At 36.6% G+C, this 15438-nt stretch overlaps 1 protein-coding gene and 1 long non-coding RNA gene across 3 annotated transcripts in view; one reads left to right on the forward strand and one right to left on the reverse strand.

The window, feature by feature from the left end:
- The window catches only part of LOC145693369 (uncharacterized), a 156157-nt gene that overhangs the window by 81118 nt on the left and 59601 nt on the right, over positions 1 to 15438 (forward strand). The gene's annotated exons all lie outside the window — the stretch shown is intronic.
- The window catches only part of slf (C-type lectin domain-containing protein slf), a 158306-nt gene that overhangs the window by 16970 nt on the left and 125898 nt on the right, over positions 1 to 15438 (reverse strand). Inside the window, exon 3 of the mRNA XM_081769305.1 lies at positions 4231 to 4410. Within this exon, the coding sequence (XP_081625431.1) occupies positions 4231 to 4410 (180 nt within the window). The remainder of the gene's footprint in view (positions 1 to 4230; positions 4411 to 15438) is intronic.

A 15438-nucleotide genomic window follows, 5' to 3' on the forward strand; every position in this document is an offset into this window, starting at 1 on the left:
TAAAAATGCTCTAGACATATCAGAATTATGTTGGAACCCTCTCCCCCCCACACACATCCACGTTAATATAAGTAAATACAGATAAGATAGATAGATAGATAGATAGATAGATAGATAGATAGATAGATAGATAGATAGAGAGAGAGAGAGAGAGAGAGAGAGAGAGGCATCACTACTTTCGTATTACAAAGCATATTAGAGTATAGAATTGAAACCCTATGTAAATACTTTCCGTTCTGGCATGCTTCATAAAGACAATTTCAGCCTTTTCACGTGGCCTTTCAGGAATTTCTTGTGAACGTTTTGGGGCTATCGAGATGTTTGTCTGGAACCATGATCCAACTTTAAATATTCTCTGTTTATACCCTCTCTTTACGCCTCGGAATATATTTCAAGAATGTAAATGATATGCTGTAATGAGAATATTGAGAAGTGACCTCTATATGACAAATAGCTGCAAATAAATACACTACGTAACTATATTTATTGCTATTACACTATTTTCTTAATTTGTATTTAACATTCACATATATTATACCGACGTTCTGTGTACACCTACCTCAGATGTTATATTTTGTACATACTTGTACTTACTTGTATTTTGTACATAATTACTTATGATCTGCAATGAATATATGAATATATATGCAACTGATGTATTTGGATGTAATTATTTTATATAATTTTTCGTCCATTGGGGAAAATAGAATTTCATACAAAAAAGAATTGACCCAAACGGGAATCGAACGCACGACCTTACCACTTGAACTGCAACGGATTACCACTGCGTTAACTTCATGCTAGCTCCTTTTAATGAAATATAACTTGCTTTTCAAGTCAATCACATTCATATCCATTGCAAACGATGCTTTTTTTGTTCCGCTTTGCCTTTTACTTTAGTACGCAGGCGAGAATTATGTTCGATATCTTTCCTTTCATTCTTTGGAAATCTATGGAAATCGTTGTTTACATATGGAAATGCTGTTTTACGTATGGAAGTCAAAATGACAACATGAGTATGTGAATGCAAAGTTTGGAAACATTCCATCATTACGTATTTCAATCAATGTTACTCTTTTCTACCATCAATACCATTCCAACATGTCTTATTATATCTAAAAGAAGAAAAACATCTGCACAAGTTTTCCCGATTGCTAAGGTTGGCTTCGAAGTTCTAACCAGCAGCTTTGGTTTACTGTTTTCTGAAGATACAGTCTTTGATCTGTTCGGACGTGTCTTCGCGTCGCTCCGGAGTGCATTCAAATGTAATGGTATGGGTGTTGACATAGTAACTTGGGAGAGGCCGGAGAGGAATTTTTGTGGCCAAAGTGAAGATCAAGTGTAGCAAACTGTACGGAAATTCTGATTTTAGTGTCTCGGTCCTGATAATGTTTTCTCTAGGGCTAATTATTGAAATGCTGTTAGTTATAGGTGGGATTGAGATGAATCCTGGACCCAAATCAATAGATGATCTGTACAAAAAAACTTGAGGAAATGGATAAAAAAATAGTTGGTATTTTCAAAACGACTAGTGACCTAAATTCTCAACTTGAAGTGATAATGTCAGAATTAAGTGCAGTGAAAAAGGAAAACGAGAAACTGAAATCACAATTGGCTTTTAATTGTGAACTTTTGGAGAAACTTGAGAACCAATCGCGTCGAAACAATCTTATTTTTCGGAATATTGGTACATGTAATCGAACTGAGTCATGGGAAGAATCGTAAGAACGTGTAAAGGAATTTGTGATCAAACAATTAAAAGTTGATTTGGATACTTTAGCAGTGGAAAGGGCTCATCGTCTTGGACGTGGACCCAACAGTCCTATCATTGTGAAATTCTCGTCGTACAAGAAGAAAAGTGAGATGCTTAAAAATGCCTATCGAGCAAAAGGAACTCCTGTAATTATTACAGAAGATTTCTCAGCATCGGTCAGGCAAACGAAAAGACATCTCCTACGTTATTTGAAGGATACTTGCTCGCAAGGTGACCGTGCAATACTTCAGTACAATAAACTGTGTATAAATGGGAAGTCATAGTCACTAGAAGAACTTCAAGCAGGCAATGAAGAGATAACAGAACGTCATGAATCGAACCAAAATATGACAACAGAGATTACAACATTGAGTGTGGACAATTAAAGTGCTTCCCCCAAAGGCTTGCCTAGGTGGAAGGAACCGCCACCCGCTGAGAAGAGACAACAGAAGAAGAAACCAACCCGTGCGACCTTGAGCCAACCAGCCAGATATAGGAATTGACAGAGGAAGGAAAGTGAAGAAAATGAATTGGCTGTGGGTAAGTCTTCTTTCTCTCAAAACAGTGAAGTGTACAATTAAGTGGTATGTGAAAACAGTGGTGACACTAGAACAAGGACTGCTTTACGAGTCTATTATCAAAATGCAAATAGTTTGCGTGGTAAAACCAACATTTTTTCTGCAATGTTCTGTCGCATGATTATGACATTATTACAATAACAGAGACATGGATAAATGAAAAAAATTATGATGCGGAACTATTTGACAATAGATATACTGTGGCGCATCAGGATCGCAATGTTGATAAAATTGGCAAATCTAGAGGGGGTTCTGTGGTAGCTTTGGAGAAATACAATCTCAGTATATTAGACAGTTGTGATGATGAATTTGATTGTGTTTTGTCAAAATCACGACTGGGGGTAAAACAATTTTTATATGTGTAGTTTCTTTCCAACCAAATTTAAGTATAGATGTGTATATATATATTTTTGAACGTATTGAAAGTAAGTGTCCCCAAGGCTGTTCTGTTCTCCTGGTTGGTGGTTTTAACATTAGAGAAATAGAAAATAATGAATTTAATCTGGAAAATAGTGCCGTAAAATGTCAAAACTTACATAATTTCATGGTTTTTTATGATATGAAATCTTTTAATGAAATACAAAACAATAATGTACTCTAGATCTAGTTCTATAAACATTAGAATCTGTTGAAATTATTATTTCTCTTGTTTATTAATGACTCACCTGACTGCATTCCTGACCTTCAAAAATACTATATGCCGATGATCTAAAAGTATATGCTAAAATCTAATCTGTGGACGACAACATAAAGCTGCAGCAAGGTCTAGATCATATTGATAACTGGTGCTCTTCGAATCAACTTGGGGTCAATGCAACCAAGTGCAAGGTATTATCATTCACTAGGAGCAAATCACCTCGTCACTTTGATTATGAAATTAATAAATATATAGTAAATAGGCATGATTCAGTTAAAAATCTTGGTGTTACGTTTGATGCTAAGTTAACGTTTGACAGTTACATTGTAAATATAACAAGTGAAGCATTAAAGCTATTAGGATTCATAATTAGAACGGGAAAAGAATTTAAGAACTGTTCAACATTACAGAAGTTGTACAATGCATATGTTCGCTCAAAGTTAGAATATACTTCTACTATTTGGAATCCGACTCACATAAAACATCGTAAGCAATTAAAAAGAATAGAGACAATTTTAAAAAAAATTCTAACATATAAAGAAACACATTTATCCTCCTTATGACAGCTGTAAAACCATACTTGCTAACTTTCATCTTCCTACACTAGAACAAAGGCGACATATGATTGATTTATTATTCATTCAAAAAGTAACGCAAAATATTTTGGATTGTCCTGATTTAATTTCTTTATTGAATTTCCATGTCCCCACATTAAAAGTACGTAGAAACGCTGGTCTTTATTACTGCAAAAAATTAAGAACTAATATAATGAAATCACCAATCTGGAGGACAACAGCTTTGTATAATAGAATGTGTTCAAATAACAATGAATTTGATATATGTGATATGTCGCCTAAGAAATTTCGGAATGCCATTATCATGAGTTATCAAGAGTTATGAACTCATGTTATGTTATCAAGAGTTATAAACATGTAATTGCGTAATTTACAACACTGTAATTGGACTATAGCCTGTTCTGTTGACAATAAATAAATAAATAAATACGCGAAGTTGGACTTAGAAAATATTTGCTTCAAAACAGCAATAAGGAATGCTCTCATCTTTTATGGAACCTGTAGTCCTAAAATATGCTAACGCTAGTTAACATTTAGAACTGAATTATACTGTACAAGGAAAGTCTTATTGCAAAAGCTTTCATGTGCAAAAAAGTGTGTAAATTATGAACTTGGCACAATAAATATGTAATCACATTATTTTGACGCAAACTAGAACTTATTATTTTGCATATGATTAGAACTTACTATTTTGGATAAGCCTGAAGACCAAATTATTTTCATCGACGGTTTCCATGGATACTAGGTCCATACAATATTCTCTACAGATGTTCCTAGCATCTAACCAATCCACTCGTGTGTTTCTGTATTGCGAATGATTTCCACTGAAAAAGTAGTTGTGCCCACGGTAGAAAAATTCTTTTGGTCCTGAAATAAAAAAAAAAAAATAGTTGAATATTTTGAAAGAAGTACATGGCTTCCTCAATAATATTAAAAATAAGCAATTTAAATAAGTACATTGAAAATGTATTGTTAACTTAATAAGGACCATTGCTGAGGTAAATGTATGCTAATTGAGCAATATAAATTTCAGAGGCTCGTTGGCATAGAAAAGCACGAATATTTTTTAAAAAAATGAAATGAAATCTTTGAGTTTTACGTCCCACGATTATGCCTGTTAGGCTAAAGGAGACGGTGATTATGAGAAATGAATGAAATGGTGAAATGAAGAAAGTGGGAGGAAACGGGAGAACCCCGAGAAAACCCAAGTACACGGTGTTTGTCCACCACAAAGTTCACTTGGCGGGAGCAGGGTTTGAACCCGGGACCCCATACACAAGAGTGAACGCTCTACCACTGAGCCACCGCGTCCCCCGGCACGAATATTAATAAATTAAGAATTACGATATATTGGTATTTGATTAATGAATGGATCCGAATGTTGGTATTTCTTAGTATTGATCGAAAATAGTAATTTCGAATATTCATTTCGTCAGTCAGTGTTTAACAGATATCTTATTCGAGAGTTAAATTTCCAAATCATCTGCTCCGTAAAGGATCGATAATTATGAAATCTAAGAAATTTAGTTCCAGTTCTAGTACAGATACTGAAATGGAGTGGCATTTCTAGATGTAAATGCAGGAGTAAAAGTGAGTGGGAAAGAGGTAGAACTGCGTTTCCCCACTTCCAAAAACTATCTATGGCGTCTCCCTACTTCGTCAAAAATTACAGTGGGCGAAGATAGGCACGGGGAATGACGTGACGTCCTCCGTCCTCCTACCTTTTCAGATCCCCTTGTACCCCTGTGCACGTGCACTAAGTGCTCATGTGCTTAGATATATTTTCTTATGTGGTATCTTGAGGGTACACCCTCTTAAGTGTATATTCAGTTAGTTTTAATTGAAGAGTTGACTGATTTCCTCATCTATTATATCTATCTATATATATCTATCTATCTATATGTCTATATGCCTATATTAGAGATGGCCGGAACCGGTTTCTGGTGGAATAAATTTTCGGCTCTGAACGGGTCCGATTCTAGAAGATCTGGTTCCGGAACCGGGTTTTCGGATCCAGGTCTGGAACCAGTTCCTGAGATCCGGTTCCGGAACCAGTTGTAAATTTATATACGATGTCGTCTCGTAAGGAGGAACTTGTGAACGTAATCGAACAGGAATTTTTTGTGTGTAAGCTACAACTGATTTTATTTTTCGCAAACGACTTCTGAAACAAATGGTGTAATAGAAAATCACTACTTAACAAAAATAGCTCGGACTCATTCCAGCTTTCACTACTCAAGTAACTTACTTTTCCTGTGTGTATTTAAGTATTTCCGATGAAAAAATACAATAATGTATCTACGGAAATTTCAATTCCCTGCAAATTCTAAATATATTGCAATGCAAAGGCAAAATTACAGCTATAGAAAAACACTTAACCATTTTTGTTTTCACACTGCACTATACTTCAGTATTTGTGCATTCAACAAATATTTTATACACAAACGTACTATTCACAAACATCGAAAAAATGTAAAATCTTTCTGACAAAATTCACCTTCTACTGATTGCTTTTAGGGACGGTCGGAACCAGTTCCTGGTGTTATTTCTTTGTATTATTCATTATCTTGGTTAGGCTTGTTTAAACACTTCTCTTTGCACTTACTTATTACCTATACCTTAACGTTGGATAAAAATACAGTAGCTCTCACCTGGAATCAAATCCAGAACCAATGCGCTTGAACCATTTGGCCACAACAAGGCACATTTAAAAAGAAGTTTCGATTTTGTTAGGAAAATTGTGATAGGTGCAACATTTAAAAATATATTTAAGAATGGGTACGAATGAAACGCACTGAATTTTCTCGCTCTCATTTCTTAAACTAACGTAGGCTGCAGCTATTACTGAAACATTTATTTGGGAAATGCGAATAAAATAATGGTTTTTGGAAAAACTGTTCGAAGCAACTTACTTCCAAAAGTAAAGTATCCATTGGTCATATTTATGTAAGAAATAACTTATGCCATATATTAGAATTATTAAGGAAATAATTGTGTGAACTATGAGCAAAAGCGTCTGAGTAATTCTGAGCAAATCGTCAAAAAAGTCATACCCAAGAATGAAATATCCCTTGTATATGTTTTCAGGACAAACGAATTATGCTATTTATGAAATACGAATAAAATTGCCTGAGTCGCTCTCGACAAAATCGTAGGGTAAAACTTGATCCGAAAAGTAATATACCACTTCTAGCTTGTTAGGATAATGGGATTATAGCATATCGTTAGGTTATTTATGTAACATTTATTTATGAAATACGAACAAAATTTGCGTCAGGCGTTAATGGGAAAATCGTCGGAGAAGAATAAACTAAGAGTAAAATACCCCTTCTGAATGTTTACAGAACGAACGAGTTCTGTCATATTGTTAGGTTATTAATGATACATTTATTAATGAAATGTGATTGAGAAAATTGTTCGAAGAAACACATCCCATACAGTAAATTACACCTTATGTATTTTTCAGAGCAATGATTCATACTACCGTGAAAGGTAATTAATAAAATATGTTTGTAAAAAATAAGCAAATCTTTACAGCTGTTTTTGAGACAATTTAATTATTTTAAATTTTCATCCTCCAGTAAACTACCCTTATTTTTAGGTGTCGGAGGATATAGAATTCGAAACGATAAAGTGTTATAAAAACTTCATGTCTAGAATTCGGTTTAGATACGTCGAACAGTATCGCCTCTATTTGAATGCATGTAAAAGCGTGACGAACCGACAGACGAACAGATGGTCAGATATCAAAATTACTTTTTCGATATGTGGGGGCGTGAAACTAGAATTCATTGTAATCTTGAATTCGATTTTTATCACTATCACTACAATTTCTTCTTTCGTCGCTCGAACGTGAAAACGAATAGGAACACAACGACAAGTAAAGTGATAATTTGTAATCCTCAAAATTTAATGAGTTACGTTTAATATGTTGCCATGCTAGAAAAAGCTTATGCCTGTTTGTTATATCATTTTAATATCAGTTTTAACGCTACTATATCATGTAGAAATATGGTATGATTATCGTTCATATTCATGCTGTCTTTTGGAAATATCCGTGTTCCGCATACATAGATCTGTATAATTTAGTTTCGTTCAACGAAAACATTCTTTATTCCTTACATAGATTTATGATTGCATTTCTTGCACTTGTGGATATGAAAAGAGAGAGAGGGAGAAAGTCAATAATCTAAAAAGAAAAAACACAAGAACACACACATACATAAACGATAATTTGGGGCACGGTGGCTCAGTGGTAGGGCGTTCACCTCCGGTGCTTGGGGTCTCTGGTTCGATCCCAGCTCGCGCCGTATGGACTTTGTGGTGGACAAACACCGTGCTCGTGGATTTTCTCGCGGTTCTCCCGTTTCATCCCACTTTCTTCATTCCACCATTTCATTCATTTCTCACCATCACCGTCTCCTTTAGCCTAACCGGCATAACCTTGGGACATAAAACTTAAAGATTTCATTTAATTTTCACTTACAAACGATAATTTGACATCAGCTTTTTCCTTTCTTCCTTTTTTCATGACAACAAGCTATTCTAATATTCGATGTAAAGTCATGTCGATGTTACAAGGGATAAGACTGGAAAGACTGTTAAGGTCGAATATGTTCATTTTCCTGTTCTTGACACACATATACAAAGTGAGTTGTCTGCTGTTCAAGAACGGGCAGGGGAGGTGTAACATACAATAGCTGTTTCCAATAGTACACGTATTCTAATACTGAATATATACGTCGATTAAAGGATACTATCAATAAGTTATTTCCTTATTATATTGTTTCAGTTCTTACTGACATCAAAATTATACACTTCCTCTAATGTTTTGTAATATATATATATATGGAATGGGATGGGATGGGATGGGATTCGATCTCGTGTCAAAATAATAAAATAACTGCTAGTCCGCCACTCTATCCACCTAACCACGGAGACTACGTTTTGTTTGCTCTCTTTTTCTTAAGAAATAATGCTCATGGTGGGTATCGCTTCGAACCTTAAGATAAGAGTTTTTCTGTTTAATTTTATATTTTCGTACGACATCTTAGTTACAGAAGCTAATTTATATCTGGCAAACCATCTAGACACTAGGTTTAAACTAATAAATTCAATATTTAACTCCACTTTCCAGTTCCTTCCGCCAGCTCGTTCACTGCCTGTTGTCAATTTCCCTTCGCAATCGTGCTTTGCTACTGAAAAATCCCTCGAATGCATGATTGCCAGTACACACAAAACCAAGCGTAATTTTGTTTTTTGCTTACATTTTTATTATTTTATTATATTTTTTGGAAATATCTTCTTAGATGGATAGCTTTCTATTATCTCCACATACTAATAACTGAGTTTTACTCATAAACGCAAGGAAAATGGAATAAATGCGAAAAATCGTGAGTTACAGTATATGCGCAATTTTTTGCGCATGTGGGTACATCTGCGCTTCATCGTGTGTCCAGCAATATCAAGACGTGGTACCTTCATTAAATCTCTAAACCACACCATGCTTGCATTTCCATTCGTTGTCACACGGGATGTTAAAGTCATGAGTTTGAAGGTGGGGGTTGAGACAGGTGAGTTATTCCCAGATCTGACTGGAGATTGAACAAGGCCAACATCGGCGTTGGGACCAGTGAATGGAATAGTTGCACATATGGAGGAGGCTATGACATCGTGTGCAGTAGCCCTAGGTCTGTCAGTAGAAGCAGCGATGTTGAAGTAGTGTGGTGGAATTGCGTATCTGTTCAGAGTATAGACCTGTGTGCGAGGACCCGGTAACAGCCACGTCTACACTGGCATTTTTGTTTCACACCTGAACAGTTTTTTTTATGCTCCCGAGTAAACCATCTACTGACAGCTAATTTCTTATGTTATATGTATTCATGAAAATGGAACACGGAGGCGAGTCTTGTAACTCTTGTACTGCATATCATTGCAAGACACATATTTATTAATATGAATTCACGACATACAGGCCTGTATATAACTAGCGTAACAATATTTGTAGGGGCCGTTTTATCCCACATTGCTCATGCACAGAAGCGGCCGTCTTATCCCAACACCTAACATGCAGCAAAAACAACAAAGGGCACGCTTGTACGTTGTTGCATTCAAACCAGGAACCAGCGTTATGTGCTCGACACCCCATTTAATACTCTTATATACCTGACTTTTATATAATTACAGATTCGCTTGTTTATCTCGACTTTTTCATTAAGTAGAGAGTTATATCAGCCATTTTGATAGTGGTATTTTTATCACTAAAATTTGTATTTAGGAGTATGCAGCTGGATGCTTCTTTTTACCAACACGGTGCTTATGTCACTCAATTTCAGAAAGCCTCACTACGTGTTGGAAAAGGAACTGTTTGCTCCAAATTTCGATACACGCGGCGCTTAGAAACACAACATTGCGGATAAACCGTCTTTAACAAATGGCCGTCTTTGATCAAAAGATAGGGTCTACTACTGGTAAACCATTTGCCATAAAATAACAATAAAGCTGTCCATTTAATCAAGCTGGTGAAAGACATGGACCAATAAAATAATCTCTCAAAATACCATCCCAGATATTCACTGTGTACGTATATTGGTGATCGATATGGATTATGGCGGGCGGATTTATCTCGTCCTATACATGAATATTCCTGCTATTCAACACAGTATTTTTTGTAAAGCACTTTTCATCATTAACGATTATCTATGTTGGAAACAGGATTATCCCCCCCATTCGATGAAAACACTCACAAAAGTTCACACGTGGACTGTAATCATTGTCTAACAGAGGATGTACTTATAGTAAATGATACACACTTAACTGCTGTTCTCTTAATATTTGCACGCAGTAATATGATTTGTTCCTCGTACTCGCGCAAGAGCGATTGTGCTACTGCTTCTAGTACATATTCTTCCAAATTAGGACTGCTAACGTCCACAGAACGCAAATGTCGTGCATATCCCGTAGCACAAATCCAGTTCGGCATAGTCGCACTAACCAGGGAAGGGTCCGAATGGGGCACTCGAGTTGCCAAACAACAAGTATCGGATATGAAAGAGGTTGTGAAACTATGTACATATGCAAATTTATAGCGGCTGAGGGCTACATGGAAAAGCGGGAGAGCCGGAAGAAATATGGCCGATCGTAGGGCCCAGCAACACAGAAAGCTAAGGAATCACTCATTCTACGCGTGAATTGCTACAGAAATTAAGGTCAAGTGTTAAGTAATAGATGCATGATAAGATCTGCTATATCTGTAATTAACATCCTGGCCGCCATATTGAGTGGCCATCTTGAATTCGGATTCACAATGTAAAAGAGAAAATGGGTCTGTGGCATATGAAATAGCACTGAAATTTTACCAGGAATTCAATGGTGTTAACCTTTCCGCAGTAACTATATTGTAAGTTGAGAAGTAATCTGCAAGAAAGTCATGAGGGGATATTTGAACAAACTGTGGAATAATCTGTCGGAATAATGTTGGCACACCATGCACATCTAGAAAAAGATTACAAAGAGCATTTAAACGTGCAAATAGCTGGTAATATTGCAGTGTAAAAGATAGCTAGTTGTGACATTAAAACATCCGACACAAAGGAGGGCTGGGGATTACAGGTACAATTATGACATAGTTCTTCTCAAAGAAAATAACATATATAATCATATAAGCAAGTATACTGATAAAGGTACATACCAATCTATGAAGGACAGTTGATGTGAAGAGTATCTATAAGAGTGTGATGAAAACATAAGAGCTGTTCTCACCTGACACACTATCATCTATCTCTAACGTTTGATATTCTTCGACCCAGGCACGTAGCCAAGGGGGAGGTCCAGGGGGTCCGGACCCCCCCCTTCGAATCCATAAATGAAAAAGTAAGGAAGGATGAAACAAAATGAAATTAGAAAAAGCAGGATCAGGGTTAAAAATAAAAAGCCACAGGAAGCTTTTGGTTACTCTTTCTTCTGAGGAGATTTGTATTACTTGCAATGCATGGTGGCGAGGTGACCGAGATATCCTGGAAAAGTCAGGGAATTTGAAATTTCTAAAAAAGTTACGGAATTCTCAGAATTTCTGCTAATAGTGAGGGAGATATTCAAGCTTCCGAAACATAGTGCTTTTGTGTAGTAGAGTGGGCTTTTTCTTTATCATAATTTTTCGTCATCGCATCCTTGCAGTATCAAACATGTTATTTCAAAAAGAATTTCTGCTGCTCCTTTAACCTGTCATTTGGAACAGACAGTAGTTGACGGAAAAATAAAAAAAAATGTGTGTGGAAAGAAAGTTCTGTTAACATTTGATTCAACAGAGAAAGGGATGCAGATATTGTAAAATATTTTACAAGATATTATTGAGTGTGTACTTTTCATAATAGTGAATATGTACTTTTTATAATAGTTGAGGTCATAATGAAGGGAAGATTGTTATATTTGAATGAATAGAGGAAGGACGTAAATATTGTAAAATCTTTTTCAATACTTTGTTTTTTTATTATTTTAGTCGAGATTTCTTCATAGTTTGTTTTCAAAAAACTTATCAACATATCCTCATTTTATTGTCCTACCAAACCATTATATGTTGATAGTAAAGTAGATTGATCGAGCTCCTGGGGCTTCAGAATTTTATGTCACGCCCCCCCCCCTCCGAAATCCTGGCTAAACGAACCAATATATGATCTAGTAAAATACTTTAGAATATTCGAGCCCTTGGTGTGATGTCAACAATGTTTCATGTCACGGACCCCCCCTTCCCGAAATCCTGGCTACGTGCCTGCTTCGACCACTGTATCAATATTCACTAATAACTACATTTCTGATCTTCTTCACAGGGATTATTGTTGCACGTCCCAAACTCACGCACTAATAATGACACAACTACCTGGAGATTCATATTGATGCCTACAAGAAGAAATAACTTTTCCATATGATGTACTTATTGCTCTTATTTTCGTTTTTTTTTTTTTTTTTTTTTTTTGAGGGGGAATATTTGCATTTTCTTGCAAATCCTCACTGCATCAATTCTTCCAAAATCATTATGTTTTATTAATGTCTGTCTCTTTAGTACACAGATCTTGATTGTTAGTCATGAACCTGCAGATGTAATGATTTTTATTTAATTTCCTTTTATTCACTACATTCAGCCCCAACTGTCGTTATGCAACCACGCACAACACACCAAAAATCCTTCACCATCTTTATTTTGTTCAAAATATTGATGGTATTTCAACGACTTTCTGTTATTTGGTGGTACCTTGTTCTATCTGTCATGAATCGGGTCCATTTGTTCTAACGGAATATCCGGGACACCTCACTTCCTGTAGGAGATTCTCTTGCGCCGCCACTGAACGATTCAGAATCATGCATTTTTAGATAGAGCAAACTACAGGTCTAAGACAATAACAGGCCGACTCAGCTCAATAGCTAATAGTTTTGAAGATATTCGCCTCCAAAGTTCATTTTCCCAAGGTTTCGGACAGTCGTAGCTCTGAAACTATGCACTTTTGGAAACGGGTCCATATGAACTTTTCTCCTTATTGTGATGTGAGGAATCATCTGTTTCAGTTTGTCGGTCTAGTTCATTAACAACCTGTATATGTAATTTAAATTATGGTCCTTTGTTATCCAAAAGAGCGTTCAGTAAACTGTAAACCTTTTAGACTATATTTGCTACATATGGTAATAACAAAAAGTTACGAGCGGACAGTAAAGCTTGTATATATGCTCCATAAAGTAATAAGTTTTTCTTCTTTTTCTTTTTTCTTTCTTCAGTCATACTATGCACTATTACATACAAGGTTAGAAATTCACATACACAAAGGTCATTAGATAACTTAGATAACCTCTTCGCTTTAATACTATCTATTAAACCTGACTAGTCTCTCCTTACCTCCTATGTTTTGCTTCCATGATATCACAGAATTCAGAAGATAAGTATTAGTTTTGATTTGATATGTATGTAACGTTCATTCCAGCAGCTAGGTTGTATGAGAAGTGGACCTACAGCTTAACGTGAAATCCGAACCACATGAACTCCCGCTGGGAAGTTGAATCAAGGATCTCTAGCGCTAAAGGAGCGTATGCTATCCACATAACCACGAGAGAGCTCTCATTCAGAAAACAAGTTTCATATAAGTAGATATACAATGTAATATTACTATTTAACATTAGATATAACATGCATTTTTCTTCCGATTTCTTTTCTCCTTCCATATAAGTACTTTCAGCCTTCAGCCTTCTCTCCTACACAAAATTTTGAGGAAACACATCCTCAATGCTCCGCCAGAGACGCTCTCGTCCAAGCAACATTGTTATTTCCTAAACAATGTGTTGAAGAAAGCAGACAAAAGTTTCATTAAAATCGAATAAATTTTACGGAAGTTACTGTGAATCATAAAACAGAGATAGGAAGCAAAATGAATGTTAAGTCTGATGGTTAGAAGCTCGTTTACGCTCAGTTCAATTATTCTAATGGAAAAGATGCTATATATATATATATATATATATATATATATATATATATATATATATATATATATATATATATATATATATATATATATATATATATCAGGGTCTTTCAAAAAGACACGGCAAAAATGCAGGGGCAGATTCCTTACGGGTAGACAAGTAAAAACGTTCATATGAACATATGTCCGGAAATGTATCGTTACAGAGCTATAGCCACTGACACCACCTGACGGTGTGAAATAGTCACCTTCTGTCCGGAACTGTTTTCCGACGTATTACCAGAGTGTCGTGTGCGAAAGAATATGCAACACAGGTTCGAACGAAATTAATTATGCCGATTGCATCACAGAATCAGAATCAGAAGAATCAGAAAAAAACACGCGCAAATAATGCATAATAATTGGTACTTTTAATGTCCGTATTGGAAAGTGCAACACTAATACAAATGGCAGTGAGAAAAGCAAAACGACACAGGTATAGTCATAAAGTCCAAAGAACCATCATCAAACAAGAGTTACAACCACAAACAGTAAATTATGTGCATCACCAGCGCCACAAAATCGATACTGTAGTACCTTACAGTAAGTGCTGAAAATGTCCTCCTTCTGCTTGAATGCAAGCTGCAGCCCGGTCGCCGCATGGATGAACGAACGCGTGCCCAAGTACCAGGGGTGTTTCGTAGTCGCTGGCAAGCTGCTTCGATACGAATACGAAGCATCTCCTCTGTATCCACAGCAGATGCGTAGACCAACGTCTTTAAATGTCCCCACAGGTAATAGTCCAATGGATTTAGATCTGGTGAGCGTGGAGGCCAAGCAACTGGTCCTCCACGCCCTATCCATCTGCCAGGGAATACGGCATTTAGATACTGCCGGGCTGTATCACTGAAATGCGCGGGCGCACCGTCATGCATATAATGTAACATTGGACGCAGAGCCAGGGGTACAGTATCCAGTACATCTGGAATGTGGGTTTCCAAGAAGTGTCGATAGTTGTTTCCGGTCAGTCTCGGTGGGAGTATGTATGGACCTAGGAAAGTGTCGCCGACAATACCACACCACACATTTAGAGCAAACTGTTGTTGATGTCTTTTTTGACTGATCGCATGAGGATTATCTGGCGATCACAATTGTGCATTATGAAAATTGAAGATGCCGTCACGTGTGAACTGCGCCTCATCTGTAAACACTATTGCAGATGTGAAGTTTGGATTGACGGCACACTGCTCGCGGTACCATTGGCAAAAGCGCACTCTCGGCTGATGATCGGCTGGCGACAAAGCCTGCACTCGCTGAAGGTGATACGGATACAGGTTCGCTCGCCGACAAACACGCCATATCTGTGCGTGAGGTACATGCAGTCTCATACCTACTCCTCGTGTGCTGCCCTCCGGATTGTGTCGAAAAGCATCCACTATCTGCTCTTCTACCT

Source organism: Thermobia domestica, chromosome 8, assembly GCF_964235325.1.
Source record: "Thermobia domestica chromosome 8, izTheDome1.hap1.1, whole genome shotgun sequence".
NCBI classification, from domain to species: Eukaryota; Metazoa; Arthropoda; class Insecta; order Zygentoma; family Lepismatidae; genus Thermobia; species Thermobia domestica.